The 17,500-nt window shown below is 39.5% G+C and overlaps 1 protein-coding gene across 3 annotated transcripts in view; it reads right to left on the bottom strand.

The window, feature by feature from the left end:
• Positions 1–741: 741 nt before the first annotated feature.
• LOC138030092 (rho guanine nucleotide exchange factor 28-like) overlaps positions 742–17,500 on the bottom strand; it is a 61,243-nt gene continuing 44,484 nt past the window's right edge. For all 3 annotated transcript variants that reach the window (XM_068877972.1, XM_068877963.1, XM_068877954.1), the window contains 21 exons: positions 15,294–15,387; positions 14,243–14,322; positions 13,939–14,022; positions 12,690–12,731; positions 12,159–12,276; positions 11,890–11,939; positions 11,712–11,762; positions 11,494–11,568; positions 9,653–9,734; positions 8,983–9,068; positions 7,695–7,831; positions 7,555–7,604; positions 7,341–7,418; positions 7,158–7,219; positions 6,866–6,898; positions 6,732–6,775; positions 5,268–5,656; positions 4,915–4,988; positions 4,634–4,659; positions 1,833–2,095; positions 742–1,271 (listed from right to left, as the gene is read on the bottom strand). In XM_068877972.1, the coding sequence (XP_068734073.1) occupies positions 1,837–2,095; positions 4,634–4,659; positions 4,915–4,988; positions 5,268–5,656; positions 6,732–6,775; positions 6,866–6,898; positions 7,158–7,219; positions 7,341–7,418; positions 7,555–7,604; positions 7,695–7,831; positions 8,983–9,068; positions 9,653–9,734; positions 11,494–11,568; positions 11,712–11,762; positions 11,890–11,939; positions 12,159–12,276; positions 12,690–12,731; positions 13,939–14,022; positions 14,243–14,322; positions 15,294–15,387 (1,914 nt within the window). In that variant the 3' untranslated portion in view covers positions 742–1,271; positions 1,833–1,836. The remainder of the gene's footprint in view (positions 1,272–1,832; positions 2,096–4,633; positions 4,660–4,914; positions 4,989–5,267; positions 5,657–6,731; positions 6,776–6,865; positions 6,899–7,157; positions 7,220–7,340; positions 7,419–7,554; positions 7,605–7,694; positions 7,832–8,982; positions 9,069–9,652; positions 9,735–11,493; positions 11,569–11,711; positions 11,763–11,889; positions 11,940–12,158; positions 12,277–12,689; positions 12,732–13,938; positions 14,023–14,242; positions 14,323–15,293; positions 15,388–17,500) is intronic.

Here is a 17,500-nt window from a genome sequence, read left to right on the forward strand (position 1 = left end):
TGCCTTTTTGGCTTTGTGCAGCTATTGAATTTTCTAGTATCGAGTGTTTTAAATATAATATAGTATAGCATAGTATCGTTTGGTCCTATTAGTATTAATTTATTCTCATTAGTATTGAATATCATTATTATTATTATTATTATCTTGTTTTCGCACATTGGACTTCCAATGGAACTTCCGTACTCCAGGAAGCTTGGTGACAACAAGTCTCCTCAAACTTCTAGGACCTTCCTAAGAATCCTTGCCGTGTTATTATTATTATTATTATTATTTTGAATGTGTAAGTGCGTCGTTTTTATCAGAGTGGCCCATATTATATGCCAGACCACAAAAAGCAACGCAGAGAGCTTGCCATCGCTCAGAGTCGATTTGCGAGAAGAAAATGAAGAGTAGACATTAGAGCATCTATAATTCGTAGCTGAAAAGAAAACGTGACAATATTAACGGCCTTAATTCAGTCACAAATCCTCACGGTTAGCAAAAAAACGTGCTTTCTACTTGTAAGGCTGTGAAATTGCTGAGCCAAATATGTATGCGATACTCCCATGTGAGGTTGGTCTTGACGCAAATTTCGGTAAGCCCAGGGACTGTAGTTGTATTAATAATTGGTGGGGTAATATCCACAAGCAGCCCACTGCTGCCAATTGTACGTTCTGGATTTTTTTAGGTCTTTCAGATAGCTGTCGGCCTTGCAGGTGATGACAGTGTTGCTACCTACAAATAGCGAGTAACTACAAAATATGACATTGTCAGACTACTTTTATTTCTATTACTAAAATCTACAGTTATGGTTTCAAATACATTCCAAGGCAAAGAATTAAATCAAATGTACGATGGTACAAAAATATGCTCTATACACTTTTCAACGAACGGGTGAAATATAAAACCTACAAAGGTATATCTCGAAGGAGGTTATCTACTTTAGTTCACTTTACACGAAGTATCCTTAATCGAACCGTAAAGCGGACTAATCTTGTCCTTTTGTACAGAAAAAGAAGGTGAAAGAAACCATAAAGAAAGAGAGCCAGATCGTGAATTACCGTTACCCAATATACAGAACTACTTTTGCGTTTTACAACGAGCTAAGAAGCTAACTCTGAAGCATCTTTCCGTTTGTTATAAGTTCAGTTAAATGTTCTGTTTGTTTACTTATCGAGCCGCCAAGGAGCTTAATTAACAATAAGATGAATATCCTCATCGCCCGGCAGACACAGGCCTATGGGAACCGGTTGCTTCAGTATGCTCAGAAGTCCTCTAAAAAACAGGCACATCTGCGAAGAAACAAAAGAAAACTCAATAACGGTGCCTAAGGCCTGCTGAGAATGTGAAAAATAAAAAACGTTTGTGATCCTCTAAGTCTATCTGACGACTTAAAACAGGATATGTATGAAAAATTGTCCCCGAAAGCCGGCTGATTTTTTCCGATTTAGCATCATTTGTCCACATTACCAAGTACTGTTTTGGGTAACTATTTTCGATAATCGTGACTGGATATGCCTTTCTCACAAAGTAACACATCAGAAATACTATTTTACCTTCCAACTTCCTAAAAAAGTACCGGCCGTTTTATAAATCACCTTACACGAAATACTAATTGCTGTATGCAGTTGATCAAACTTTCGAAACTTGGTCATTTGATTTAGCGTGTAGTAACTCGTTAAACCGTATTCATCAAGAAAAAATACTAAAATAACAATTTTGTCGTACAAGTCTGAGACGCCATATAAATCATCAAATGTGTGGACTTAGAGTCTAGTCGTCTCCAATTTTCGGCTTAAGAATGATAACATCGTCTGTCTGATAAACACAACCCAACCTTAGCTTTAACTCACCTACTCAGAAATAGATAACATCTGGTGCTGCTGCTGCACTTGGACTTTTATCTGATTGTTGTCGAACCCTGTCCCCCTCATCCTGGCCAGGAAGAAGGCGGGCCTGGCGATGAGAGCGCGGAGACGAAATATAAGCTAGTCCTAGTCCCCCTTCTTTAGGTGCAGATCTGAGCCTACTTTGAAGCGATTCAAGCTTTGACTGCGGTGGCGGTGACAAATCGCTTCGTTCTCGTACTGGTCTAATACGAGCACTCCTGGTTGCACTATAACAGAAAATACAGATTAGTATCATGGATCATGCAAGTTTCTTTTTTTGCGTTTGAAACTTCACGACTTTCCGCGACAACAGTAACACAATAACTATTTATATAGTGACATGTAGAGTCTTTGAAGGATGACGGGCTACTTAAAATGCACAAAGGAAGACCATTCGAAGCTCTGTTATCATAGAACTCCTAAAACAAAGTTGTCGTCGGCCTTAAGGTTTCCTGAATGGTCAAGGCGGACCAATAAAGATATAGAGGGCCACAAGATTATTTATTGCCTTAGACGTCAACAAAAAATATTGTATGATCCCTTAATAAAAAGGAGAAACGTGAACAACCCCAAGATGTTTGGTTATGAGCCGCAGAGCACAGTTTTAAATGCGTCAATTGTCATATTTGGGTCAAATACTTAGGAAGACGGATAAATAGCGAGTTGCAATTGTCCAATTGAAAAAAAAAAAGATTATGACAAAAGGGTGACCAAGCGGTTTTGTACTATCAGAAGATCTTGAATGGTACAAGGTGGTTAGATATTTGTCTAGCAACAAACTGTTGTCAATAACTACACCAATATTACTGACAGTGTCCGAAGAAAGTACGAGATAGTCACTAACCAAAATTCTGTCGAGACGGACAAGGCCGGTGTCTAGAGCTAATGACAAGCACATCCGTCAGATCTCGCCTCTATTTAATTTTAACGCAGGTCATTCAAAGGTCTACATCCCTCAAATAGGATTTAATCCGGCGACAAAGGCAGTCTGATCGTCGCCAGGGTTTTTATGTGAACAGCTATCACGGCAGATTGATCGATACAACTTACGCCTTTGTAGTTATCTTCTACCTTGGATTATTTTATGGAAGAACCCACTCTTAGGATTTGAGAGTAATAACCAAGCTTGGGAATCTGAAGCTTCATCAAGGACGATTGAGCATTTTCACATTCCCCATAATACACTTTGTTTGCCCCCCAAATTTTGCATAAACCATTGTTTTTAAATGCTCTTGGGACACTGCATATTCCCAGGAGTGTTTGAATTCAATGGTTTATGCAAAATTTGGGGGCCAAACAAAGTGTATTATGGGGAATGTGAAAATGGTCAATTGCCTTGAGATCCGGAGTTCCCAGGTTCAAAACTCGTTCTGACCACTCGTTGAATTTGTTCCTGGTAGTCCCTGGTTCAACCTCTCGGCTGCACTCGTAAAGAGCCAAATGGTTTGCCTCCGGCCAGTTGGGATTCTTAACAGTTATTGTTGCTGTATTCTCCAGGTGATCTGGTGACATAATTTGGAGGACTGAGAAGAAAAATTTTAACGCCGTATCCCACAACCGCGCGCGGCCTTTGGTGTTGTTTTCCAAACTTCCTGCAGTATTGCCATCGTTAAAACTCAACAGATCATTACGTGTCTACCACATTTCCTGTTACTGAATGAACATTCAAGTAGACTTGACAAGATCTAACCTCTCTTCTGCCATGTTGAATTCGAAAATAAGGCCGCGCGCGGTTGTGGGATACGGCGTTAAAATTTTTCTCCCCAGTCCTCCGAATTACGTCACCAGATCACCTCGCTGTCGTTACGTTGGTTGTTTCATTGGCCCTGAAAAGCCCCCATGGGGAGTGGTCAATTAAGTTTGTATCGTATTGTATTGTATCCTTGTTTTTATCAAATTACACTACAACTTGTGAAAATGATCTTTAATTTTGTTCCTGACGTTTGTTGGCAAAGACCGTTTCCCTACGGACTCCTTCGCCGATTAGAAAATATGGTTCGTATTAAGTGGTGGACAGAGAAACTCTCCGTCAGAGGGGGCGTTTCTCCCAAGCAATAGTGGTCACGAACGCTCTAGCCAGCAAATATAGCCACCTGTCGTGCCAACAAATAGTGACGAGGGGTGGCTGTATTTCCTGGCTCAAAACGTCCCTGCCTCTGGTTATCATCAACGAATGATAAAATCCGAGACTCGACGACACGCCAAGACCCTTGTTTGCGAATCCGAGACCGAGACCAAAACATGCAAGACTTCACACTGAAATAAATGCAATATAAACGAGACTTTGAGACTCTTCGCAAAGGCTGTCGAAATTTCAAGATCGGATGAATAGTTTGCGAGTGCCAAGACTTTAAAGATACCATTCGCCACCCTTCTCAAACTTTGACCGTCAGGAAAATGTGTTCATCATCCAGCGTTAGCAGCGATTGCCTCCAAAACCTCCCTTAATATTTCTTAAAGTAGAAAAACAGCTACAATACTTAAAATTAACCCTACGCCAAACACACCGAAATTCCCTAACACGCAAACGGTGTCCCACAAAAGGGGGCTTGACGTTGCAATTCCCTCTTGCATCCACCCAGAAAAGTACACCAACGGCTAACGTCATTTCCTAAAGTTACTTTGTGAATTAATCACGCGTACGCGCGTTGGAAAACATCTGTCATTTAGGAGATGGGGTTTCAAGTAGACCCATGATCACTTGCTTCGCTCTTTCTGAACTAAAGGATCCATTTTAAACGTATAGGTGATGAACTTGTATTTACCTGTCGCTATCACTTGCTCCTTCAGTCTGTTGAAAAAGTACACACAAAGGATTTATTACTTTCGGAGTGCACACCTGCTTCTACAGAAATCCTCAACTACTTTCACGCTTGACAAATATCAAATTTCAGAGGTCGGTTCCCACAGCTTGAAAATCTTCACCAAGAAGGGTCGAGCGACTCTAGTTTCTATCGTGTGGACTGGATTTCACAACAAGCCCCTCCCTACATTACCACACTTGCAGAAACTAATGTCATAAAACCAGAACTTCAACAAAACTGACCTCTCGTCCAGGAACCGGTGAAGGAGAAGGAGTTTCATTGGGAGATGAAGAGGCCGAGTCAGAGGCTACATCACCTGCAAGAAAAACATTTTCTGTTTGAAACCACCCAGCTTAATAGTTTCTCTAAACTTACTCTAATCCCTCCGCTTGATGACAATGCACGTACCTTCGTATGCTTGCGAATGACGTTTGCGTATCGCATCACACATACATATGCAAAAAAGTCTCTTACATTTGTTTGCTTGTTTGTTATTTATTTTTTGAGAAGGTTGAAGTTTTGGCAGCTACGGCCTACGGTTTATAGTTCTTGGTCCTTATGTATCCTGGTCAACCTAGTGTCCTTTTGCCAGTACCTTTTTCTACACTCTGCTCTTTGTCCTCTTTGTTATTACTCTTGGGGAGGAAGGGCCAACCACCACCACTGGTCTTTCGTTTGTGTTTAAGCTTTGGGCTTTCTCCTGTTAATACACCTGTAGCAGGAAGCTGCCGTGACGGGAAGCTAGTACCCAGTCCAGGCCTCTCGGGCACTCTCATGGAGCTTGCTCGGTTTATGTTGTCAGGTTTCAGTTTCGTATCAAAACCACTGAAAGTTTCAGCCCTTTTGGGACCAGAACTTGGCACGTTTCCAGGAACATCCAAAGATGGGATGCTTCCTTTGGTACCACTTTTTGACTCTTCCGGCAAGGGCTCCACGTTAGATACTGTCGATTGGACCTGAAGTACAGCGGCCACCAGTGACTCCCTATAAAAAAGAATAACAACTCTTCTTGTCAATGGGATCATAGACACTAAAGCAAACTATGACAATCAAGTGAAGTATGATCGTCCGGATGAGTGTGGTCCTGACTGACGTTTCCATAACCTAAGCGGAAGTTATCTTCAGAGTCAAGAAGTCCCTTGACTCTGAAGATGACTTTCGCTCAGGTTGTCGAAACGTCAGTCAACACTTCACTTAATTGTGATATAACTCCTGGGTTCAAACCATTACATTTACATTTTTGTTACATTTTGCCACATTACAATAAATTTACATTTAAAGTTAAGATAATATATATGGCGAGGAAACCTAAAAGAAACCACGAAGCTTATACAAGGTTAGGTTTCCTCCCAAAACAGAAAGAATTAAATAACACAAATATAGAGCAAGACGTTAAGTCAGGTGTGACACAAGAGTTGGATCGAAGAGGAAATAAAAAAGGAAAGGAAGAAGTTAATAGTTGTTGATTAAAAAATCTTTCAGCTTGTGTTTCAGGGACATTCGAGTTGGGGAATTTTTAATTTCAGAACTAAGGGTATTGAAAGATTTAGGGCCTTGAAAGGATATAGAAAACTGCCTTATGTTTGTCCTCCAAAGGGGTAGCCGAAAAAAGGAGGCGTGCCTTGTGTTGCAACTATGAATACTATTATTAACGGAGAAAAAAGAGTGAAATTTAGGAGGGAGATTACCAGTACTAGGAGAGACAATCGTCCAGTAAAACACCGAGGAATAGGGTCTCTGAGACTTGGGTTAACGCTTCCCCATTAATGAAGATGTCAAAATCATAGCAGAGTCTTTTTTGTCGGGGTCTAAACACCATAAACCATAACCATAAACCTCTTTAGAATGGCAGTCAAATAAAACATTCTTCTGTTTTAATGCCAATAAGCCTCTCTAGCATTGCTACGATGAAAAAATTTTAAAAGGATTTTTGTTTCAAAATGAGGGCAGTAGGTCTAAGTGCGCTAAAGTGCTCTATTTACGATTTTAAAGTAAAGTGTGTTATCTACAATCTTCGAAAATTCCATTTCTTTCAAAGGACCTTGATTGAAAAACATACTTCGTTTTAGACAATTCTTCTCTTTTTTCCACTTCCAGTTTGGACTGAAAGAAAAGTAAACAATATCCGAATAAGACTCAATAACGTACTTTAGAAAACATCTGATATGACTTGAAAAAACGTTAGTTACATACCTTCTCGAAGTCTTCTATTTGACAAACAAGTTCCTATTTAAGCAGAAAAAATTAAAAGGTTGTTCATGTCCGTCAAACAAACCAAACAAGCGTTTTCATCGTGACAGCCTGTTTCAGAATTTCACCACCCCGCCCTCCCCCTTATTTACTTTAATCCATAACCACTCTTCCTTATTCGGGGACACAAAGACCCATGCATATGAAACTGATGCAGGCTAATGTTGATTGGATGATTACAAAATTAAAAAAAAAAGTGCGTGACATAGACTCGGGCGTAGTTACAACCACGTACCTGTATTTCTGCAAGATTCTTTCTCCTGTCCACGTCTTCAAGCTCTTTGTTTTGAACTTGATCTGCAAGGAAACAAAACTCTTGTCAATGCAAAGACCAAATTTAAATCAGTGATCAACGGGGAACGAAGACGACGCAATACCCACAATACGCAATACGCAATATTGCCGACGCAATACCCACCAATCAGCACGCTTGCCCTTCGAACTATGATCTTTCTCCTTTCGCCAGCTGCCGTTCTAATGAGACCGTCATCTGGGTCTAAACAAAATAAAATGGAACTTTTAAGCTATATGGTCTGTGGCTTCGCGGTGGAAATGGGTACAGCACAGAACTGGCATGGCTTCAAATTTCGGTGTTCTTGCAGAAAACAGTGAAACAGAAAATTATTACTTACTGTCATCTTCAGGCGCATTTGCCGCAGCTTCTCTTATGATATCCATCCACCTGAAAACGCATAGTACAAATATCATTAAACCACTTACCGCAATTAAAAATACGACCATCAATTGAGTGAACTTCGGGGTTTCAACTAACCGTTTCTTTTCCTCAGGGGAGTCACAGACTATCTCGTACATCTCGGGTCCCTGTTGACTGGTACTCACAAGAAAAATGGCCCTTCGGTCAATTGCAACCTCGCGCACCATCAAATTCTTTAGCCTTATAACCGGAGCCTAAATGCAAAGAGATAATTGTAGAACTACTTGCGGATCAAGATAAGCGGGGACATTTCTTAAACAATAGGCATTGTCGACGGGTGTTGCACAGGCCATATTTGCCATTTTTCGCTAATATAATAAGCGGTTAAGACAATAACTTACTAAATGCCCAGGGGATTTAGAATTTAAATTTCTACACGAGCGGGAAATTTATATCTTCGGTCGAAGCGATTAGTGACTAACTTTGCCCGCGGGGTGGGGTAACAGTTACATTTGACAGGACACAAGGCAGGGGTGGGAGGATGGAACACCAAATTTCTCTTAAGACTCTCATTCGACATTTACAATGCTAAAAGCTATTTATACACGACACTCAGGCCGAAAAAAATGGGTGCATAAAAAATGCAACATAACTTGCAAAAAACCACCGTACAAACTCAAAGAACACTTGTGAATTTCAAGTCTCGCGCTTCGTGGACTATGATTTGACTACGGTATTTGGAAATTACTTTCGTTTTGACATTCTCACAAATGACGAAAACTTCAAAAACAATGTCTCTTGTTTCAATTTCAATTAATGGACTTGTTTCGGAATTTGTTCGCACGGTTTAAAGTTCATGTTCCAGTTCATGTTTGCACTTGAGTAAAACAATGACGATAAAAGAAACAAATCTCGCCTCTGTTTTTTTTTTTGCTTTCGAAATGTCGCCATTCGGACTGCGCGTTGCATAAATGAATCTTTTCGAGCACATCCCATAAAGAGCAATGAAGATCAATGAAAGTAAACCCCTCCTCCTTTCAAGATGCCGCGTTCATTCAACTTGTTGATCTCATTTTAAACGCCTCAAAATGTGCGGAACACAAAGCCGACTTTTTTTTCACAAGAACGAAATCTTTACTTAAATACGGACAAACCGAATGCATTTCTGCCGTAAAATTTGGCCCTTCAAAAAGTATTTCTGGCATACCCGTTCGATTACCGCAGTTTGTCAAATTTGGATTACCAGCATAACAATAACTCGCTGAGAAAGAAACCAAACTCATCCGGAGCGCGTACTCACAAAGGCATTGAGATCAGGTAAGAACGCACATAACTCACAAACAAAGTTGTGCATGAAGGCGTAAAAAAAAAAAAAAAAAAATCAGTTACTGTAAAGTAACTTGACCTTCTGATCCAATGACAAAAGGCTGTATTTTTGGTCTTTCTCCTGAAGGAAAACTAACATGTCTTCCATGATCAACACGCGGGTCTCTGAGGATAAAATAAAGAACGGTTACGTGTAACTTACCAATTAAAAATTGTAAAATGGCGCGACTTCCCACCAGAGTCCTTTTGCAAAGAGTGTCTAGTCATGTGCATGCTGTATGCGGACTGTATTAATGATGCGAAATGTTATGGGTGTTTCCAGAAAAAAAAATGGATCGCAACAAATTATCATTGGCCTAATAAAGCTGGCGTAACTTTAGAATAAGGAAAATAAAGTTCAATGCTAAAGTCCGTTTACAACTTCTTTCGCTTATCCCTGCAGAGTTACACGTTAGTTCATATGGAGCACGTTTGTGTTTTATTCATTGTTTTTACATAGTTCTTGTTGGGATGTCATTCAGAAATCTGTTTTAGTCTTGAGCCCTTGACGACTGTTCACAAAATCAGCAGTTATATTCAGCGGTTGCGCATGACCAATATAGTGTTTGAGCCATTTTATCCATTGCAAGGATGCGTGGTACATTTTTCCACACTGTACTGTAACATTTTTGGGAGGTGGATCAAATTTCAAATTTATGTTCATGAGTATATCAGCGTTGTGACGACAGATTGCGGTCTGTGATACGTACCATTCAGTTTTCCTCTGGCAGTTTTCCACATTAATACGCCGTCATGGATGAGTTTACTTGTGTTGGATGCCAAGTCGATGTTCTATGGAAATACCATATCTTTAGAGTCACGCTTCCTATAGAATGCCTTACATCTTCACTAATTATTGAAAGCGTTACATCGATAATCTTGAAAGTGTTCTAGTGGTTCCGTAAATTTAGTAGCAAACGAGAATTAATAAATACAAACTTTTTTTTATCATATACTGGGGTATCGCCCTAGCTGGGAAATCGAACTACAGACAATCAAGTGTTTATTGTCGTTCCCCATAAATACTTCCTACTAACCGAGTTCGAGGTCCGTGTAACTATAAAATTACACCGGACCGAGTTTTTTCTTGTTGATTTATGGCACAAGCTAGCAAGAGGCGCGCGAATAATAAATCAACGGCAAAAACGAGGATCCGTAACTTTAAAGTAAGGACCGAGAAAACGAGGTTCGTAAGATGTTTATTATATCTCTGTGGTAATCAGCCGCGTGGGAAAGGAAACTAGTTGAAGTCAGGCAGAAGTCTCAACTGCCATGTCAAAATCGGAAAAACGAAATCTTGTTGGCTGCTTGAAATAGTTTCTTGCGAGATTCAAACAGTTTTACTAGTTTATCTAGCAGAAACAACATAAAAACTTGCTAGAGAATGTTTTATCTTAATTTCAAATTTAGCGGGCCGTACTGTAGAATATGGCCAGCTAATTCAGCCGATCACAGCACGCGTACTATCGTACTATCGTTTGTTCTTTAGTTAAAGGGGCTAGGTCACGCAATTTTAGGCAATTTCAGCACTGATCGAATGGTCATAGAGTTAACTAAAATATCAAAATAACTGTTCAAAACTATAGAAGAACTCTAACAAAACACAGGGAAGCCAAGAAGTGACATGGATGGACAAAACTGGAGAGGATTGAAATGGATTGAATTTGGATAAATTTGAAAAGCGTCGGCCCACCTTTTTTCAAAGTTATATCAGTCTATATAAAAATGTCATTTACACAGCTGGAAAATCATTCTCAGTTGCTATGTGGCCATGATTTTTCAAATGAAAGACTCTTGCTCTGCCAATTTGACGCTTTAAGCTCATAATTAACAAAATTAAACAAAATTACCTAAAATAGCATGACCTAGCCCCTTTAAGGTCTTCGAGTAGGTTATACGTAAAAAGTAAGTCTAAATAAGTAAGTGTAAGAAGTAAGTGTAATAAGTTGGATATTGCCTGAACATTACTTGCTTCCCTTTCCACTAAAAGAGAGAGGATTGGCACAGGTTTATGTCCTTTTTCAAGCTACAATCTTGGACAAAATTAGTTGAGACCTTTCTCAAGTTTAGTCCTTTTAGATAATAACTAAAATAAAAGCCCTAAAATACCCCCTCCCCCTTCCCCATCCAAAGCAATGTTGTTTATGAGAAGCACATTTAACCGTGATATCGAACAACATTCTTTGGGGGGGGGGGAGGGTGGTTCGTAAGTAAAAGATTTATGTAATGGAAAGAAATTTGTTTCGATATGGAGAAATAAATAAAAAGTGTTTCAACGATTTTGTCCACGCTTGTGGGTTTAGTGGTTGCCGCACGCTTAACAATGATAACTGATATGTGACGGTCCACTCTCATCGGTATTTCAAATATCTTTCTTGTTACTTATCCTTAGCAGTCAATCAATTCAACTTAGAACCCTGGGGGTTTGTCCAATCAACAGCAATGCCGTTATGGGACTTCCCCTATCGTTTTTCACGCACCCACCGAAAAAAACTATGAGTAAGACGACAAAGACGCGTATTCAGATGACTCTGAGTCAGTCTCTGTTTACCTTGACTTTCTTGCCGCTCTTTCCATAAGTGACAGTCACTTTCAAATCCAACTTCATTCTGAGATCTTGTAATTGCTAATGGTGAATAAGAAAAGAAGTGTTATTGTAATTGGTAAAGAGCATGCGCATAGGGCCAACATTAAAGGTTATCAATTTAATGCCCTTCCAGGAAACACTGGAGCAAACGTCAGAAGTAATACATCTACACCCAGACGAACCTTTTGCTTTTCATGATCCTTTATCGTTTCGTCCACGCTTTGTAAAATTTGCTGTGTAAGACAAAAGTGAATTGTACACATTAAAAACGCAAGACTGGTGGCAAGATCATTTGGGTAGTAGGTTGAAAATGCTACTCATGAACCAGAAACGTTAGCCTTGATAAATTCACATGCCTACCTTGACAAGGGTAATCGAGTTCTTGAGTGATACGAAATCTGGTTTTGCCTCTAGAATAAAAACAAAAGAAGAATCTTGGCTAACAAACCAAATAGAACAATTAATAAAGCAAAAAACCCAAGGTACGTGTTAAACTAGTAGAAAAAAGGGACCTCTGGAATACTTTTTTTGTTCTCAGCATGCGCATTAGGTATAAAAGTCGGGTTTTTTCAAGTGCGCGCACTCAGAACTAAAAGCTCTTCCTGTCTCTGACTTATTTGATGACGTACCTTTGGTGGTTTTGACGATTGCTTCAATAAGCATAGGATACTTGGTTAGCCTCTGAGTGACGAGTGTTATGCACTCTGGGATAGATAATCGTCTACAGTACTTGTTCAGACTGCATTTCTGTTCGAAAAGAATAAGTTAATGTTAACGCCGGTAAGTGAATATGTGACTCGTCCTAGCAGTATAGCAAGACAATTGTTTCACGAACCTAGGGGAAGAACCGACGTAGTTCAGTGGTCTAGCTCTCACGAGTCTCCCGTAGAGATCAATGGAAGAGCATCCACAATGTAGGCGGAAGCTCATTGGTTCCACTCTTGGTAGGAGAACTCGAATTGTTTCCGAGTACCCACCACCCCTGAGTCACCACTGATAATGCATCTCTTTAATAAACATCTACTCTACCACCCGCAAAGATAAGCATTCCGTGGAAGAAACTTCGAAAGGACGTCGCGATGTTCCCGCTTTGAAGTAAAATAAAAACCAACAAAAAAGTTCCATTTGTCAAAAAAAGTACACTCCTTAGAGTTGCGTACCTTCATAAAATCTGCAAACTTCTTATCTTTTTGCATTAACCGCTAGTCAGGAAAGAAATAATGAAAACATAATAAGAAGGTGAAATGAAAATATTAACAAAGGCAGGGCATATTTTTTGGACCAGCCACCATAATTTAATGTGAAGTACATCATCATCATCATCATCATCATCATCATCATCATCATAATAATAATAATAATAATAATAATAATAGCACTAGAGCACTAACTGGGGACACTAACGAAATTAAATCAAATCATATCAAATCATGGTAACAAAAAGGAAACAGAGGGCTCGTTCACACTAATTCTTTTTCGAAATTCTCTGTTTTCAAAAACCTCCGGCTCCCTGAAAACGGATAAAAAGATCTGCGTCCACACTTGCGTTTTCACATGGTATTCGGCCGTCCACACTAGAAACTGAAAACGGACATCTAAAGATGCGTTTTTGTTACCAGGCTTTGATTACGTCTTGGCCCGCGGGTAACTGTAAGGCATGCACAAGATTATGACGTCACGCGTATTCGAAAACCTCCGTTTTCGCCGTCCACACTCGTCCACACTACAACGATAGACCACCGTTTTCAAAAGTCTCCACTTTCAAAAGCGTTTTCGAAAACCTCCGTTTTCGTAGGCCTCCGTTTTCGATTGTTTCTGTGTGGACTGTTATATGATATAAACGGAGGTTTTCGAAAACGCATTAGTGTGAACGGGGGCTGACTGTGAAGTTTGACGACTCAAATCCTCTCCGTTCTTGAGACACAGAGGGGATTGTGACACAGGAAAATGGCCCGTAAAGTTTCGTGACTTTCGAGAAACGGGCCTCAGATCTTAAGACTTTGAATTAAGTAAGGAATGTGCCATACGCGATGGTCTGTACAAGAGTTCAGGGTTGTTAAGAAAAGCGGACTGTCAATCGAGTCTGGTCGCATATGCAGCTGCAGCGTACCCAATACAGACGTGTGCGAGACGCTTCGCGACTGGCAGATCGCCGACAGGATCGGGCACAAAACCAGTAATATAGACCTCTTTCATAATGGCGGCCAAATAAAATATTCTTCTGTTTTAATGATAGTAAGCCTTTCTAGCCTCGCTACGACGAGCAAATTTCAAAGAATATTTGTTTCAAAATGGGGCCAGTAGGTCTAAAGAATATAAATAAAAAAAGAACCTAAAGGTGGTCGGCATTTATGAAAGTGGTCTAGAAGGTTTTTGTTAACAAAGAGTTCAGTCATTCATGTTGCTAACCTTGTACAGCTCGACACTTTCGATGTGGCGGCTACAAAATTCACCATACGCACACTTCATGTTTATGCTGTTCTCTCCACTAAACTGCGATTAGACGACAAAGAATGCGGTGTAAGTTATTTCAGTCATATTTCACAGAAGAAATGGGAGAGTTATTATGTTCCTTGCTTTCCTACGTTGTTAAGTCCCTACCAAATAAGACTCCGCTTCGTTCAAAAGCAGTCGCCTCAAACTGTTGGGTTTTATTGCTATTCCTCTAAGAGCACAAAATGAATTCTCTGTTTATTGCGGCTCCAGCTCTAACCTGATGTTCCAACACATCCCCAATGCTGTTGACAATTGTGTCTTCTCCTTCACTCGCTTTCAAGCGGTTGAGAAAATCCCCTGCAACAACCAAGGTAAAACGACTTCTCTTTAAAGACAACGTAGTCCCTGACTTCAAGTGTGTTTGTGTTGATTAAAAATAAAATTTCTCTCTTTCGTTGTAGCAAATATTTTTTGGGACGTCCTTGGTTACACTAAAGATCTATATAGCCCCATATGTCATGTCTTGAAAAAATAAATCTCGACGACTTTAAATTAGTGTACTTTCATTTCAAAACAGACTCGTACTGTTCAACGAAATTTTAAAAAAATTCCCAAACTGTTTGTTCGTGTTCTTCTTCTTTTGTCCTAAAAAAGCAAAAATGTTAAGATCTGCATGCGATGCCGGAACAAATAAACCAATTATGTTGACGATTTACCGTGACAGACCCTCACCAGAGGTCCTTTTTATTTTGTCAAGCAACATGGGTTTTGACAGTGGGGAGTACCTTGTGTGGACAACATTCACTTCCAAATGTATGAACAAGTAAGTGATTACTGCCTGCTTCTCTTTCTCCAAAGAGGACATGTAAGAGCCATACGTGGACTGGAAAGTGCGATATTTGACGTGCTACCGATGGGGTCTTTTCTTTGGAATTTAAAACTGTTTTCACTCAACACTCGAAATAAAATGGGTTTCTACATGCGTGTTAAATCTCTCCCTGACGTCCTCTCCAATTGGATAAGAATATTATAATTGTGAGCCTTTTGTTTTTGAAAAAAAAAAATTTTCGCGCCCATTTAGTTTTTTTCAAATCGAATTCTTGGGCGTTTTCACTCCTGTGATTGAATTAATTCACTTGAACCACATTTCTGCTCAATGATAAAGAGCCAAAACTATTAACATCTTCACTTACATTAAACGTAGAAGGCTGCGCTTTCCCACAAAAAAAAAACTGTACGAAACGGCACAAGGAATTCCATGTTAACGGGCTCCATCGTTGGCTAGTCACACGATTAAGTTTTTTACACTTGTTTATTTGTTTTCTTACCATTTACTTGAAGTAGCTCATTTAGTCTTGGAAACATCTGATCTACTGTTTCTTGTGCCATACACAAATTATTCAACATCCCCTGGTAAAATATCTGCAAAAGACATACATTATTGTAACAACGTCATTTTTGCTCCTGTTCTCACTGATTTATTACAAAACTTTGGCCATGCAAAAACTGTGATGAAAGGATGTTGTGGCTGTCCTCTGTTAGTATATGGGTGGGTGGGTATAGCAGGTCCACATCAGCTGAATAGCTGCCAATACTTCAATTTGCTCAAACAAATAAATAACAAATAGATATCCGCCTTTTAATACCTCCAAGAATAAGCACAAGATCTTGCGGTAAAATGTTTAAACGTCTTTTCATGGGACAAACCAACTCTTTACTGGGTTGCCTATGGGCAAACCCAGTCGAGGTCTACGTTTAGTTTGTTTGTTTTCTTTTTTTTTTTTTTTTTTTCCGTGTCGGTAAAAGTCTTGCCTGTCACTCCCCTGGTAAGTAGTGTCTTTGTGTAAAGAGCCTTCTGCCCGTATTTTCTTAGGATCGAGAGGGTAGTGGAACTGCGTAGATTTCTCTTGTGGACACAGTAGAATCATTAACTTAGCCTGCAATGGCGTCGAAAGTCATGCAACGCGAATGGCGTTTTAGTGGATCCTTAAACAAAATATACCCTTATGGAGCTCAATAATGGAAAGTCAGTTGGATAAACTAGGCATGAATCTCAAAAGCGACGAGTACTGGACTTCGACAACAATCTATCGCCCGTCGAGACGAAATCAAAGTGAGCAGTATTTACCTGAAGTACATGGTAATTTGACACAATTGAGTTTCTTGTCTTCACGCACGCTATCAAATAGGAAGAGGTTTTCGCCTCTAAGAGCAAATATGTTGTTTGTTTCAATAAAATTTTCGCTGGAAAAGGATTCTGTGGTATTTTCTGCCTTTGTGAATTATAATATCATGTTGTGTATTGAATTTTCGAGCTTAAGGGTCAAATGTGATATGGGAGAAGTTTTTTAGTATTGCTCTGTAAGCAGGAAGGGTTCACAGGCCTGTTGGAAGCGTGCTTGAGTTTCAACAAAATGAGGCCCAAAATCAGTGAAAACTAGTGACGCAGATGAATAATAAAGTAGCTGCTATTTCCAAAATGATGGAATTACCTGGTGATAAATAACGTCGTACGCGTCTTGGAGAGTAAATTTTGACTTTGCATAAACAAGAGTTGGGCGATTGTGATCTTTGTTTTGACTTCGCTCATTTCATTGTCAAACTTTATAACACTTGACAGAAAAAAAAACTTACAAAAACCCGGTATCTTGCCATCATTTGACACAGATGCTTCACTGTTTGGCGAGTAAACATGCCGCGGTAACTTAATCACGGCGCCCGCTGAATTCCGGCCATGTCACTTTCGATTTTGCAATTTACTTGAACGTAGCAAAAATCTCCCAAAATGTTTGTCGCTGATCGTAACTTTTTATATTCTATAGATCGCTTTCACGTGACGTCATCACCTTCCAAAATCTAAAACTAAAGATCCACCAAAGTTTTTATCCTCATCAGGCATAAGAGGCGGCATATCTATATCTGTTGACAATTTCACAGCTCAATAGCGTGCTTCGTTTGGAAACCAGAGCATTTTGAATTTCCGGATTATGTAGGTGCGTGACACAAAGCTACGATCAAGTTTGTTGAAAAATATATACTTATCTCATGATTTTGAGCCCTTTTAGAAGTTAGAGCATTAGGAAAAGTGCTTATGTAAATGCTTGTTTTTTCAGTAGTGATAATCAGTCGCCTAGATAGCCAAAGTCAGTTCCAGATGTTTACACTATTTTCCGGCCTGCGAAACATTTCGACGAATATCTGAAGTTTGGGGAAACGCAGAGGCCTAAAACTTGGACAAGTGTCTTATTTCTTTATCTTCTATAAGATAACAATTTCTTAGCGTTTTGCACTGGATAGTTTTTGATTTATTTTTTTTATTGCGTGGCAGTGAAAACGATCTATATTCAGGGTTCAAAATTAATGTTGTTTTCATGTCGTAAATATTTTATTCTCGATCGACCGTCCGGGAAACTTCCTTCTGCTCTTTCTGAAAACTGTGTATCAATATTTATTTGCTTTTTCATCAATATTTGTTTTGCATAAAGCACGCTAACAGAATCTGTACCTTGCTGAGTTCGTTAATAGTATTTTCGGT

Source organism: Montipora capricornis, chromosome 2, assembly GCF_036669925.1.
Source record: "Montipora capricornis isolate CH-2021 chromosome 2, ASM3666992v2, whole genome shotgun sequence".
NCBI lineage: Eukaryota > Metazoa > Cnidaria > Anthozoa > Scleractinia > Acroporidae > Montipora > Montipora capricornis.